This window comes from Sander lucioperca, chromosome 7 (genome assembly GCF_008315115.2).
Source record: "Sander lucioperca isolate FBNREF2018 chromosome 7, SLUC_FBN_1.2, whole genome shotgun sequence".
Lineage (NCBI taxonomy): Eukaryota > Metazoa > Chordata > Actinopteri > Perciformes > Percidae > Sander > Sander lucioperca.
The window spans coordinates 42,370,241-42,386,270 of NC_050179.1; the positions used below are offsets into that span (position 1 = coordinate 42,370,241).

General features: G+C 38.8%; 1 protein-coding gene across 3 annotated transcripts in view; it reads left to right on the forward strand.

The window, feature by feature from the left end:
* The window catches only part of LOC116048660 (synaptic vesicle glycoprotein 2B-like), a 112,488-nt gene that overhangs the window by 59,205 nt on the left and 37,253 nt on the right, over positions 1 to 16,030 (forward strand). For 2 of the 3 annotated variants that reach the window (XM_036003043.1, XM_036003044.1), the window contains exon 5: positions 13,256 to 13,436. In XM_036003043.1, the coding sequence (XP_035858936.1) occupies positions 13,256 to 13,436 (181 nt within the window). Of the gene's footprint in view, positions 1 to 13,255; positions 13,437 to 14,796; positions 15,915 to 16,030 lie in introns of those variants that run through there. The other variant, XM_036003045.1, reaches the window with a different exon arrangement.

The following is a 16,030-nucleotide window of genomic DNA, read 5'->3' on the forward strand; positions in this document are numbered from 1 at the left end:
ATAAAAATTTTAGTTCAGAAATGTTTATTAACAATCATTATGAATACTGCTCTTGAAAGGAGGTTTCATGAAGATGTAAAAGTATAAGGAAACCTGAAGATGTTGAAAAGGATTCCTAAACAAAGACAAATTTACCAGATCTGTGTATTTCAACAGCAATAATATGAAATGCCAAAAGAATAACAATAGCCAAAATAATTGTTTTGATAACTGTGCCCTAGTCCAACCTTTACTATTTAAACTATACAAATAATAAAATTTAACCTATTCCAAACCTTATCTTATACTGTCCTCTAATTCTAAATAACGAATGCAGTAAAATATGAAAACTTAGCTTATTCTGTCTTAAAGTTGCTGGACACTGGAAACCTAAAAAAACAGTAAATAAAATGAATTGCTCCTTAATTAATTGTATTGATGACCACATACTGCCACACTTACAAGATGTCACACTGCAAAAACTGTGATGCTTTTTCAGGTTTCACCCTGCAAAATAAATACATTTCAAATAATAATTAAACACCTTGTGTTAAAAAACAAATGTTTACAACCAGACAGCTAAAAGCAGAAACCTATGATTTTTTTTTTTTTTTTGCCAAAACATGTTTTTGAAAATGTCCTTCCTGAAAAGGTGACGTGATGAAGAAAAGATGAAGAACTGGGTTGTGAAGGTTTATGAATTGTTTGTCTAGAACAAAAAGAAACCAGTTAGCATGACAGCCATGTAACTGTAATAGCTTAACACAATGTACTGTATCAGAAACATTGATTCATGTATTATTTATGTTGTCTTTAACAGGTCCAGCCATTACCATGTAAAATGTAGGCAGAACTTGCATTGAAGGAAGAACTGGCTACATTTTAATAAGTAGTTAAGCTATATGTGATCATATGTGCTTGTTTAGAAAAAAAATTATGTATTACGAATGCCGGATCTTGTAGAAACAGTAGCAGTTTGAATTGTATTGGAAAGATGAGCATTACTCACAGGTAAAGAACTGCTCAAAGCCGTTAATCTGTAGCCTGGCTCCGCCCTCCTACGTACTTCCGCTTAATTTACTTCAGTACATCGTCTGGGTTTGCAGTATATTCACGGGTTTTCTCCGGCCAAATCTTTACCGGGCAATCAGCAAACAGAGGGAGTGTCTGAGAACGATGACCTTGAGGTTCTGCGCTAGTTTTAGTTGTAGTTGCGTAATGGCGGAGGAGAAAGATGTGAGCGAAGCCATTTGGTCCATTGTGGTAACGCTGCCGAATATCCAGAAGTTAAAGCCCGAGCAAGAACAATACGAGTTTTGTTGGTGGCCATGATGTTGTGGCCCTCCTCCTGTTGTGGCTCTGGGCAGATCCAATAGTTTTAAACTTCAACAGAGTACCTGCCTTCAAGGAAGTTAACACTTGTCAATGGAGAGGGGCCAGACTCTCTGTACAAATGAAATGTACGAGAGTCTGGTAGGACCAGGCTAGTTAATCTGTGAGTAAAAGAAAGCATTAAAATTTGCCATAGCTTAAAACATTAAAATGGTATTTTTAATGCTACTGCTTCATAGAACATTACTCACCAATAACTGCTCAAATCCGTCAAATCTGTTAGAAAGAAAGAAAGAAAGAAAGCATTAAAAACTTCCAAAACAAAATGCCCTGCATACTAACGATACCTATCATTAAAGGTGCTCTAAGCGATATCACACGTTTTTTAGGCTACAACATTTTTTTTCACATACAGCAAACATCTCCTCACTATCTGCTAGCTGCCTGTCCCCTGAAAACACTGTAAAAAAAATGCGGTCTCTGTAGACAGCCCAGGCTCCACAAACAGCAACAAAAACAAACTGCGCCAACCTGCACCACAAAACATAACAAACAGTTTTCCAATAACCGACAAGAAGGAGTTGGAGGTGGGGGTTGGGAGGTTAGTGTGCGGAAGCATGGAAGGGGGTGGGAGGCGACGGGATGAGGAGGAGGGAGGGGCGAGCTAGCCTCCGTTTTGTTTGACAATACTTTGAACGTAAACAAGAAGTGACGTCACCCAACATCGCTTAGAGCACCTTTAACTATATAACGTTACTATTCTTATAATACTTTAAAAGTTTCTTATGACAATTTCAGCTCTGAAACTAAAATTAAGTTGCTAGTGTGGTGTCTTAAATAGTAGTGCTGTGATGCTGTATGAAGAGGAATCCGCCGACACTGATCTTGATTATAAAAAGGTTTATTACAAGCAAAGATTCAGCATCAATTTTACAAGCTCCTGCAGGAAGCTTGGAGAACAACCAACTCAAATTCTTCCAAAAGTCGTTCTGCCTTTCCTTTGTGTGAGCAACGTATATATCTTATGCATTGTATGACCTAACGTGGGAGGGTGTATGTGTTAGTATATCAACTGGCCAATCGTAGCCTGTTATCTGGCACAACTCCAAAAAAGGTATCTTCTGTCTTGGGGGAAACTCTGCTCATGTTAACAGTTTCCAGATGTTCTCAGTAAGTGTAAAGCAAAGTTCATAGGACTCCCTTATAACAAACATTTAAGCAAAGTTTATAGAAAGTTATAGAATGGTCATATACTACATATTTCCCCCCTTCGAGACTTAATAAAGTCTCGAAAAACAAGAAGAGTAGGAATAACATTTCTCATTATAACATGTTCCTTATAATATAACTTTCGGAGTGTAAACAAATTTATAGAATGTAACAAAATGAAATCATTGGAGTGTGAGAGCGAAAAACCCATCTGGCAGCTGTCTTTTCAAGTAACCATCAATCAATCAAGATAGGAAAATTCTCTCACGGTCCCTCTGCCTAGGCGACCACCTTAGTACTCCAGATCATATAGAAAATAAATCTTTATCAATTTATGTAGAATTATGGTTTAAGCAAATACATGTGAAAACCTCAGAAAATGAAATAAAATCAAAACAATGTCCAAATTCAGGCAGGTCGACCCTTCGGATCTGAAAAAAGGACCTTTCCCTGCCTGGACCCCATTTCCCTAAGCGTCAAGGAAAAAAAAGAAAGACATCTGAGGTCTCCATATATTCACTTCATGACAGAAAACATCATTCTTCAAACAATTAATGCAAGAATATTATATAAAGTATGTATTACTCTGCAAACATGTATATATATCAGACAAACACAGGAATGCAGTCCACTACATTGCAGCTTCTCAGTAATGTTGATGTGGTGAAATCTGAACAGATCCACACCATCCTGGTTCAGAGTTCTCCTAGTTCCTTCATATTGTCCATGTTTGTATCTGTATCTCCCTCTGCACATTACCCTATATTTGAAAAAGAGACTCATATTTTAGCCATAATGAACAGAATATTTCATATATATCTAATATAGGATATCCTTATCACGCATACACAGCCTATCACATACAGCAGAAACACCACTGTTCACACACACCGCTGTTCACACACACTCTCTCTCATACACACAGAAGTCGACATTTTTCATGCATGTAATTCCTAAAAAGAGTTTGCTTTCCGCCGTTTTATTTTTTTTTTGTCTTTTTTTTTTTTTTTGTTATTTTGCTACCTTAGATATAGACGTCCAATAGCAAGCCTGCCCCGAACAGTATTCGTCAACAATGCATCGTGGTAAACTTACCATTGAACTGTTAGTCTACACCTCAGTTCTCCGAACTGGCTCAAACTTTTCATCTAAGAAAAATTTAAGACTACGGCCCATCCTGTGATCGCCTTTTTTCAAAGGGCTTTTTATGTCAGATTAATGGCGTTTTCCTTTATTTTTCTTGTTTCTGTTGGTTTCTCTTTATCGTTCCTGTTCTTTTCTGTATTCTTTTATTTTCTCTTATTTCCTTTTTCTTCTCCTTATTACTTCTTGTTTTTATTTTCTCTTGTTTCCTTTTTCTTTCTTTTGTTTAAGCCAAATTGCCCTGGCCAGGGTTAAACTGTTTTCTTTAATCCAATTTGCCTATTCCTTAAAATCTTTTCACATCGTCTATGTGAATATTCCTTAATCCCTTACTTTTTCTCCCTTTTCTCTATTTCTTCATTTGAATTTCCTTTCCTCTGTTTCTCTAACTTCCTTAAGCCTTTGCTTCATTTGTCTCATATTCCTTTTCCTCTGTTTCTCTAGCTTCCTTAAAGCATTTGCTTCATTTGTCTCATATTCCTTTTCCTCTGTTTCTCTAGCTTGCTTAAGCATTTGCTTTGTTTTCTTCTTATTTCTCATATGTTAACTCACACTTCCCCTGTCTGCGCTAATTTTAACACAAATAATTTAAAACGGAACCCCATCACACAGCAATCACTACACAGAATACACACAGATTCGACATGGTGCAATCCCTCATCACACACACAGAACCACACATGAACTGACCAGCGCCCAAATAGTGAGAAAGCTCACCTCATAGTCGACCAATGAAGCGGGAGTCAGTCCCTGAGTGCCCATGATGAAACGATGACCTGGGAGATGCAACCGATCCCATCCTCGTCGCCAAAATTGTGGTGTCTTAAATAGTAGTGCTGTGATGCTGTATGAAGAGGAATCCGCCGACACTGATCTTGATTATAAAAAGGTTTATTACAAGCAAAGATTCAGCATCAATTTTACAAGCTCCTGCAGGAAGCTTGGAGAACAACCAACTCAAATTCTTCCAAAAGTCGTTCTGCCTTTCCTTTGTGTGAGCAACGTATATATCTTATGCATTGTATGACCTAACGTGGGAGGGTGTATGTGTTAGTATATCAACTGGCCAATCGTAGCCTGTTATCTGGCACAACTCCAAAAAAGGTATCTTCTGTCTTGGGGGAAACTCTGCTCATGTTAACAGTTTCCAGATGTTCTCAGTAAGTGTAAAGCAAAGTTCATAGGACTCCCTTATAACAAACATTTAAGCAAAGTTTATAGAAAGTTATAGAATGGTCATATACTACACTAGCCATAGCAATGCCAATAGCAAACACCACAGAAAGTGAGAGCTATCACCAAAACCCAAAACCTCTGATTTTAATAACAAAATACAAATCCTCCTTACAAATAATCGCATTATCACACAATGCTGTATGTAACTTTACCCTTCAGCGGAAATACGGACAACAGGTTGGAGTGCAAAAGCATGAGAGCCACCCCCAGAAAACCATCTATATTTCATGGGCTAGCAAGCTAACACTACCATGACAACATGCACACAGCTAAGTAATCAATAGCAACAAACACTTCAGACCATGAACAGCAATCACGGCATTTTAACTGAGCCGGTGTAATGCATGATGACCATTTTAGCTTAATAAACCTTAACGTGGTAAAGTTAATGTTATTAGTACAAAAGAAATGGCGATTGTTGTTAATTGTCATTGTGATTGCACGCGTCAGTAACTTAACGTAACTGTGTCAGAGCTCACCGGGAGGAAAGTCAGGAGGCCGGGTCCTATGAGAGCCGAGAGCGGCTTGACACAGCTCTGAAGACGTTCAGGCACAGCGGTTGTAACTGATGCTGCATGAAAGCACGGCGTCAATTATATTTACATGGGTTATAACCACATATAAGCCGCAAGTTTTTATGAATTCAGTCTTGTTTAAAGATAAAACATGTTTCGCGGTTAATTTCAGGATGTCATAAAGAAGTACTACACTACCCACAATCCTAAGCGTAACAGCAATGTCTATGATTGGTAGTGATCACTGTTGCCAAGCAAATATCTAGGGAACCCGGGAAAGGCAGAGAAGACGATGATTGTTTCTGTACCCGTCTTTTGCCTTTTCTTCCGTTTTCAAAATGTTTTTTTGTCACAAATATTCTCTTAACAGCACAGCAGAGTAACATTACGAATTAATTTCACCCTAAACATTTAAAGGTCCTATGACATGCTGCTTTTTGGATGCTTTTATATAGGCCTTAGTGGTCCCCTAATACTGTATCTGAAGTCTCTTTCCCAAAATTCAGCCTTGGGGCAGAATTACAGCCACTAGAGCCAGTCCCACAATGAGCTTTACTTAGGACGTGCCATTTATGTGTCTGTAGCTTTAAATGCAATTGAGGAGGAGAGAGGGGGGGCAAGGTGGAGGGTGGGGGTGTGGCCTTGACCAACTGCCATGCTTCGCTTGTTTTCAAGCCATGATGTCTCTCTCTTTCTCATGGGCAGGCCATGTTCTCTGGGCGGGCAAAGCAGAGAAAGGGGAGGTAACCTTCCTCCTTATGAGGTCATAAGGATCTAAAATTATTCTTCTTTTCTTCTTTTTGGGGGTTCAGTTTCTACCTGCAGAAGGGGTCCTACCTAATATGTTAATGTTTTGATGGGTTTTTTTAATAAATATTTTAAAGATGCCTCTGTTGTCCTTTATAACTTTTACTCTGCCTTATCTATATATAATAAAATAGGAGGATCTAAAATTTTTGATTTTGAGATTTTGTATACATGTTTTTTATTTTCATCTCCCTTCATTCCCAAAACAGATGTATTTTTCTTGGCCATTCTTTTGTACTCACAAGCAATGGCCTAGAATTGTACCACTCCCTGTAGAAGCATATTTTTGCTGCTTCATGTTGTGATTTTGGGAATGTCTTTAAATCAGACTGCACTGTTGCATCACCTTTGCATTTTTATAATCTAAAAAAAAAAGTTTGAGTGGCAAATATAATTATCTGATGCAGTTTTACAGTTCCTCTCTATAATAGCATTTGTTTTACCTACCTTTTGTTTGATCATAATTACTGATAAAATATGACACATTGGAAATCTTTACATATCTAACCCTATAACATATACAACAGAAAATAACCAATAACTGAAAACATGTTATTTTACTGAGTGTCATGACATGTTATAATACTGTACTGCAATTTATATGCAAGGAGAATAAAAACATACCATATGGTCCAGGGGGAGTTGCAGACCTGCCCTCTTCCTCCCTATCATCTTCATCTGCCTCCTCCTGGTGGTCACTCCCTGCCTCTGTCCCTCTCTCTGAATCTGCAGCCTCCTCTTCATCCCTCACATTCAATTCTTCTTTTTCCTCTTCTCCTTCACTTATTTCTTCATCTCCTTCCGTGGCCTTCTCCTGTTCTGACGCTTCTGGGGTCTCATTTATAAAACTGTGCGTAGGATCCTTACTAAAAGTGTACGTACGCCCAAAAGCCAAAAATGGCGTACGCCAAAAAACATTCCGATTTATAAAACCGTGCGTACGCACACCTGTAAGCAATGTTCCCTTTATAAATCACAGATTACCCACAAGTGTGCGTACGTGAATCAGCCACTTATCCCGCCTTGTACACGCCCATTTTTAACCATAAATAGTTAACGCAAAGCACCTCATGAATGCTGAACATCAGTATATTAATGGCAGTGTTTGGTGTTTTAAGCCCCCAACGTCATCTTCCAGGCAGCGCTGCATGGAAGACACTAGGGTTAGGTTTGGGTTAAAACGCAACGCCCAGGATGGGCGCTGCGAGGGGCACGGGCACAAGAGGACTAGTGGTGTGAATAAAACACTTAAAAATCTCCTTATGCCGGGTTCGGATATACAAAAAAACTGTTTAAAAGATGGCCAGATATTAAAAACAGGTTAAAAGAACCACTGGACTGGACGGACAGCGGGAGATTAAAACTTTAAATAAAAGGTCAACTACCCCGGTCTCTCTCCTAAAGACATTACAAAATAAATAATTAAAATAAATAAAATATATATATAGAGAGTTATGTAAATAAATAGCCCAGCGTCCCAATACAAAATTAATTCTTAACCCAATATTAAAAACATTATTTATCCTTAAAAATTAAAATGAAAACATTTAAAGGGTCTAAAATACTGTCTGAATTACTTGCCCTTGAGGTTAAAAAATATATACACATACCATTAAAAATTAGTAATAAGTGTTGTGTTTAAAAGTGCTTTAAGAATTAAAAAGTGCCACACAATAAATGACCATAAATAATAGATATAAAGTAATTCAATTTGTAATAATAATAATAATAATAATAATAATAATAAATATTAGCAATAAAGACAGAAACACAATCAAATTATTAAAATATAGATAAGGCAGAGTAAAAGTTATAAAGGACAACCAAGGCATCTTTAAAATATTTATTAAAAAAACCCATCAAAACATTAACATATTAGGTAGGACCCCCTCTGCAGGTAGAAATTGAACCCCCAAAAAGAAGAAAAGAATAATAAAATCTGAGAAGCATGCTATAAAAGACGTAAATATGGAAATATTACAACAAATACAGCTATTATTAATCATAAATATGGATTAAAACAAAAAGGTAATTTAAAATAGAAAACGAAGGAAAAACAAGGAAAAGAAAAGAAAGCATGCAGGGGGGTTAAAAGGTTGGGTATGATGCACTGCAGAGGAGGTCCAGATAAAACCTAAGGAGAGAGGAGACCAGAGCAGTGGGAGGAATTATTTCTAAAAATACCCTGTAAAGAGACGTTGCTGTTACGCTTAGGATTGTGGGTAGTGTCGTTTTTCTCAATTAAATCGCGGATAAAACATGTTTTTCTTAAAACAAGGTTGATTTCATACAGACTTCTAGCTTCTACAGGAGCAGAAACCTTTGTTTCACAACCACGTAGCTCGGGGTCAGTCTACCTCGGATGGTTTAGACAGTATGACTAATGTTCTAAATCCTTATGGAGAAAATCGAGTCGGCTGTGATCGGGACTGTTGAGGTCTATTTGGTCTGGGATGGCACAGTTTCGGCGCGTTGCCCTCTGGACCCATTCAGTACATAGATCCAAGAGCACAGCTTTAGGGTGTCAGTCATGGTCCCTGAAGTCTCTCCTGATTCTTCCACTGGCGTAGTCCTCCTGCAGTGCCAGCAGTGCCATCATGCAGTGGGGGTCACCGCAGCATTTATATGTTTACAACAATTTGTGATTGTTAAAACCTTGCCAAAATCACAGCATCAACTAGTGGTATCCCCCCGAGATACAATTTGAAGACGAAAGTCTAATAGGCAAACACACTTTTCTTCATGCAGGTTTTGTCACGAACAGTATTAAAGTTCGGACCGATAACGAGGACGTTAGGTGTAACGATTGCGCAAGAGCTTAACGGCTGTATTTTCAGACTTTGACATTTGATGATATATGCACAGTATTAAAGACAGATATTTGGTTATTTACACTGTGTTCTGGCGTAATCTAATGGTAGAGTATTTGATGCTAGCCTGTGTTCCATGCCGTCAGGCCATCTCCTCCTCATGCGCTCCGTAGTGGACAATGTGACGGTGAGACAGCGCTGATTAAATATTAAAATCAATGCTTGAAAATATTACGAGAAATCATTATTCCCACATGTACTTTCTGCAGTCTGACATCAGTTCACCACCTCACCATCTGCGTCACCAAATCCCATTGTCTCCAAAATGTGCGTACGCATGGGTCAGAGTGTGCGTGGAGGACCGCACATGAGACCCCTGGTTATCCTTGTATTACATTACACTCTAGGGCCATGTAGCTAATAAATGTATGACAAATACAAGATCAGATAAGATTTATCACATGCACACAGCAGTTATGTTTAAACTACCCAATACTATTGTATTTGTTATTTTTTATTTATCCAGTTTGACAGTAAGATGGAAAGTCAGTTTGTGAGAAAACAAGCTGGTATATATTTTGTCGGGTGACAATAGGTGGCGGTAATGTTTTGCTGCAATTTACCATTTAACAGAACACTTCCCTGTCGAGAACAGTGAGTACATAGTGTACACAGTGTAGTACATGTAAGTGTACTCACGGAAGAATCCGAATTGAGACACCCCATGTGACATGGCAGAGAGCCTTAATCAATTCCACTCTAGTTTTGACTAGTCTAACTACTCACATGAGAGGGAGGAGCTAACAGCTGAGCTCACACCAATGTTACCTACCCAAGTAAACCTGGAGCTGCAACAGGGGGGGAGGTTGAACTCATGCTGAGGAGGATGAAACCGAGCTTTGGCAGGTTGCTGAGGGCCTGCTGCAGCCGGTTGGCTGGTGTCTTTTGTCATCTCTTCAACAGCTCCATATCAGGACATTTCACTCTGGAAATCCTCAACCATCTGTCAAGTAGCCAAAAAGAGCAATCCCACCTGTGACAATGACTACAGGCCTGTGGCAATAACATCTGGTCATAAAAGGCTTTGAATGGTTTATTCTTTCCAACCTTCAGGAGGTCAGTATGCATGCTGACCCTTTTCAGTTTGCATAGAAACGGCACAGGGGTGTGGATAACGCTGTACTAACGCTGCTGCATGGCGCTTATACCCATCTTGAGAAGCCCAAATCATTCATTTGACTAGTCTTTGTGGACTTCTCCAGCGCATTTAAAACCGTGCTACCTCACCTGATGGGACGAAAACGGCTCCCAATGGATGTCAACCTACACCTCATCCTCTGGATCCTCTCATTCTTGATGACTCCTCGGGAGTCTATCTGAGTCTACAGTCACAGTTCATCCAAGACCGTCTTCACAGGAGCCCCACAAGGCTCTGTAATCTCACTGGTTCTATACACACTATACATAAACGACTGCAGGAGCACTAACCCAGGTATAACATACATAAAATACTCTGATGACACTGTGATCATGGACCCCACCAACTCACAGGGATAGTTACAGTCTGAGATTGAATACCTCCCAAGTTAGTTGTTGACTGCAAAGGTCCTTCTGTCGCCCCCACTCTGGTAGTCAACAACCAGCCAATAAAAAGGGTTGAGTCACCTTAAACAGTAAAACTATCTTTTCTTAGTAACAGCTGCACCTCTTTTTCCTGAGGAAACTCCGCAGACTTCAGGTTCACCCGTCAGTCCTGACAGCTTTTTACAGATGTTTTTTAATTTAGTTAGTTATAAACTTCAACATATCAGCGTGGTATGGGTCACTTTCCAACATCTATCCCAACCCACTAAACAAAATCATATCAATAAACACACAAATAGCCTCAGACACAACTTACACACTCAACAGCCAACACAGACTTCTACCCTCCAGAGATACAGGTTACTCACATTCAGAAGAGCCAAGTCGAGTATGCTGGGTATGTTAACTGTACACGCGCTGATGTTCTGCACAAAAAAAGTTCCTAATAGCTAAATAAAATTCATTGAATTGAATAGTAGCAAACTAACACAATAACAAATAATAGTATTAGTTCTGTAATTAAAAATAGCTTTGCTATTTTTCCATTGTTACCAAAAATATGAGGTTGCGACACATCATTTTCAAATCTATATTATAAGCTGTGAAGCCTTAATTTGTGCAGTATCAGTGACGTTTTTTGAGCAATAAGCTTTATTATGATTATATTCCTTGATCCTAATCAAAAATGATTACAAACAATATGAAATGATCCAATAATGTGTACATCGGAAGTTTTTGATTAATATTTTCTGTATAGTGAGATTGATTAAATAAACACATTGCCTGCCTCTTTCTGACAAACACACACACACATACGCAGCCGAGGTAGAGTCAGTGATTTCCCAAAGCTTCTCAGAGCACTCAGTAAATGCTCAAATTACTCCTGCAGTCTAATTAGCTAATGTTCAGTGAGGAGGCCTGTTGGAGAATAAGTGGGTTTGTGGTAAATGGAAGGTTCTGTTATGTGCATTGTGTGACAGAGTGTGAACATGTGTGTTTATATGCTAAAGTTGAATGGTGCGTGTGCTATACATGTAAAAGGTGTGCAGTATGCTATATCCATCATGTTGTCACTATGATGGTGCACTTCTAAACTGCCATCATCGAGTCCATCCTCACCTGCTCCATCACCATGTGGTACACTGCAGCCACTGCTAAGCACAATGGCAGATTGCATCGTATCATCCACTCTGCGGAGAAGGTAATTGGCTGCAATCTGCAGTCTCTCCAGAAACTGTACGCCTCCAGGACGCTGAGGCGGGCAGGAAAGATTATAGCCGATCCCTCTCACCCCGGACACAAACTCTTTGAACCCCTCCTCTCTGGCAGGAGGCTACAGTCCAGACCGTTCAGGGGTTGAGCTGGGGAGAATGACGCTTTTTTGGACTAGAGGGTGGAGCTGGCGAGGATGAAAAAAGAGAAGAAAAACTGAGAGAGGAGAAAAGAGGAGAGGAGAGAAAAAGCAGAAAGAAAAAAAACTGGGAGTTGCAGAGAGCTGAGTACTGCAGCATTGCTGTCACAATGATCTATTGTAGAAGTAGATATTCCACAACTCAGTTCAGCTGGCAGCATAATGAATAGCCAGGAGTGTGTTTGTGTCCGTCGTTAACATTTACAATTATTATACATTATAACTTTTTTTTTATATGTGTGTGTATTTTTCTAATACGGAAAATCATGTGAAAGATAATGCTCTTATTTGTTGTTTTCATTATGCCAGGAGGAGGCAGAGGATGTGATTTTTCCATAGATTATCTGATACATGTACTGTCAGGATATAGTGACAGTTTGAGCAAAAAAGTTATTTTTTTTATATAAAATGTACCATATGTAACTTTAAAAAAGGGATGTTTATTAACCTCTACTGGTCACCAGAAGAAACTACGACATATCATACATTAACTGCTGCACTAAACTGAATTTACATCTGGCACTGGGCAGTCCTTCTTTCGGATTATCATCAGTAGTCCTTCCAAAACCTCCTAACCTGACCACCAGACTCAGCAGCAGGCTTTTACAGACAATAAATCAACTCTTTTCTCACACCTCCTTCATTCTCCCATGTTACCTTGGTTTGGTCCAGAGCAGTGTTTTTCAACAAGACTGTGTATCTGTGTTTAAGTCAGCAGACAGTCTCCTGACCTTGAAAAGAAACAGTACAGCATTTCAGCACAGCTATCCTAACTAGGGCTAAGTCCAATTAATTGAATTTTGTCATATTGTAAGAAAAACAAAAACAAAGAAATACAGCACTATGGAGAATAAAGTTGCCAGAGCGGTGACAGAGTCCTCTCTGTTCAAGGATGCAACACAAGCTAAGCTAGTAAATCCACAATAGGTTGGTAGCGTTCAATCAAACCCGAAGAGGAACTTGCTCCCTTCATTACAAATGGCATTGAACTGACAAGCAATCTAGAGATAATCTTGACCTTGTTTATAGTACATATTAGTATGAGTATATTATTACAAAGCTTTATAAATTTCCCCCGAAGTGTTTATAAGGTTTTCGAGCTAACCAGACTGTACAAAGGTTGTCAACACCAAAATAAATGTTTCTTATAAATATCTAATCATTTCGTTATTACATGATGTGACTGTTTTGAGCCCACAGGGAATTTCTATTTATCTCCCTCTGTGCAGGTTTGACCGTCTTTCTGGGCATGATGGTTGGAGCGTTCTTGTGGGGTGGTCTGGCAGACAAAGTTGGCCGTCGGCGCTGTCTGGTTGTGGCACTAGCAATAAACTGTGTCTTTGTCTTCCTGTCTTCGTTCGCCCAAGGCTACGGCTTCTTCCTCTTCTTCAGGCTGCTGTCTGGCGTTGGGTAACACAAACACACACACACACACACACACACACACACACACACACACACACACATTGTGATAGATTTATTGTTTCCACTTCCAACTGTTTTTGCTGAACTGCAGCAAAGCAGGGCCAGACTAATAAACGTGAAAGTCTCTCCCTGACTTATTGAGTGAGTAATGAAGTTGCACCATTGCTCAGTCGAGTTTTGAGGTTTCCCCATTTGTCGCTGCTCTTTCAAATGAATAGGTATTACAGTTTTTCAGCTGGTAACATTTTGTTGTTTGCTGTTTATTAACCTCAACTGCAGAGGATACCAGGGCATTATTTGAAGCAATCTTATTTTAGAGTCAGGCCTTTATTTCTAATTCACTCTGTTACGTAAGTTTATTTGATCGTATTTTAGTATGAAGCTTCCTTCTTCTCTGATCTGCTCCAGTTTGTCTTGTTATATGTGTTTAGGCATTATAATGTTAATACAAACTCAATACCTCCTGTATTCGTCTCTGTCTCTATAGTCATGTTTCTGTCAAGTAAACATTCTAAAATGTAAACTTTTCAGGAGCTTAACATCATTTCAATCAGGAGAGACTTTATTGCAGATATGCAAAGATTTATTGTACATAAGCATAATATGTAAATGTAGTCTTTGGGGATTAGACTCCATCATTAAAAATATTTTAAAGGGGTAGAGAAGCCAGACATATTCCCCCCCGATAGAGCCTAGACACTGGTGATGGTGGAGAAGGAACCCGGAGACCGAAAGAAGGAGCTGTCTGGTTGCCGTGGTTGATGATGACCAGAGGTGGAAGGGGAGGAGGAGGGTTGCACCTTTGCCTGAAAAGACAACTGATAGCAAGGAGAGAAGACATTTAAAGCAGGATTTCATGCTGTGATTGGATCATGAATTTCGTGGCCAATTGTGGTTGGTTTACTGAAAAGTGAACGCCTCTTAACAGCTGAATAGTTTAAGGAAGAGATAGTGGTGATTGAAGTTATTTAGAAGTCTTCCTTAAAGAATTTGCGCTGAGCTCCATTATCTTTACAACCATATTTTTTTCAAACTGTAGCTGTACTGAGCAAGGGTATCCCACCTTCTCCACCTGAGACACTGTATTTCTACCCCACTGTATTTCTGGTTTATACACTGTCTCGAAAACAACAGAGTGTAGCTCTATGTCCAGACATTGCAGGGCTGAAACCAGAATTTTAGAAATATCAAGGTCATAAATCCAAACATTCCCCCCATTGCAACCAAACATATATATATGTATATATATATATATATATATATATATATATATATATATATATATATATATATATATATATATATATAAAATACATAAATATAAATGTAATAATAATTCTGCTGTTGAATCACACATTTATGTTAATTCATTTTTCTCCTAACATAGTCAGATTTTGAGTCTAAAAACATTTGATAACCAGAGTGCAGAACGTTACAGTAATTGCTTAGATCCTAAAAACTCCAAGCTTTCCAAAAAAATCTTTCCAAAAAAATCTCTTTTATTACTGGAAAACAGTTTGGTTTAAACCTGCAGAATAGTGTTATGTGCAGTATGCCTTCACCTTAAAGGATGTCCTAGAATTATATTTTGCTGTCATTTAGAGCCACCAATGTGTAAGATTACTTATTGCAGCTTTGCTTTTTATTCAAATGGTCTTTCCAGAGCTTCATTAGACTGTTTTCGGCCATTAATACAGCTTTTTAATATGGAGATCATAAAAGAAATCAAGCTCCACACAAACCATATGCATATGTAAGGGGTTCATTGTGGTGACACAGCAGTGTTCCATCTCAGAAGAACTTTAGTCCACAGGGAGCCGCAGTGGCTCAGAAATGAGGGCACATACAGAGCACAGCATAATGAATGTGATACACAACCACTAGAAGTTGCACCACAACACTGTTCACCTCATAAGTAGATATAATTCGTTATCCATATACATTCTGCTGCATATAACACATCTGCACCAACATGTAATAATATTAATGCTTTTTAGTGTGTGTTCCAGGCATGTCATAAGCAAATTTTCACAGGTAGGTAGGCAGGCAGGTTCTATACTGGTTGACAAGCTGACCGGCAGGCAGATTCAGGTCTAGGTCGCAAATTTGTGTTTCCTAGAATAGCGAAGGAATATCCCGACCTACTCTGCCTTTGATTGGCTAGTACTTGTTGCCTTTGTTGGTTAGATTGGTTAGGTTATAGGGTTGCGTACATTTTTGTCCAGGTCCAGCAGGTGAATGAGGACATCTGGTGAAAAGGTTTGGGGGCATCTAGTACAATAAATGGTTTTGAGGAAGTGGAAATGTGGCTGAAGAGGGGGACAGAGAGGCAGAATGTGACAACTAAAGTATCTTAACTATGCTTTCCGAGTTTCTGTATGATACAACATCAAAGTCTTCCTTATTGTAATGTTTGATTTAGGAATAATTGTTCTGCCATGGCAACAATTTCAAAGAAAGAAAGTGGATATTCGTTTACAATGAAAAAGCCTATACTGTATATATACATATATATTAGTGCTGTCAGTTAAACGCGTTATTAACGGCGTCAACACAAACCCATTTTAACGGCGTAAATT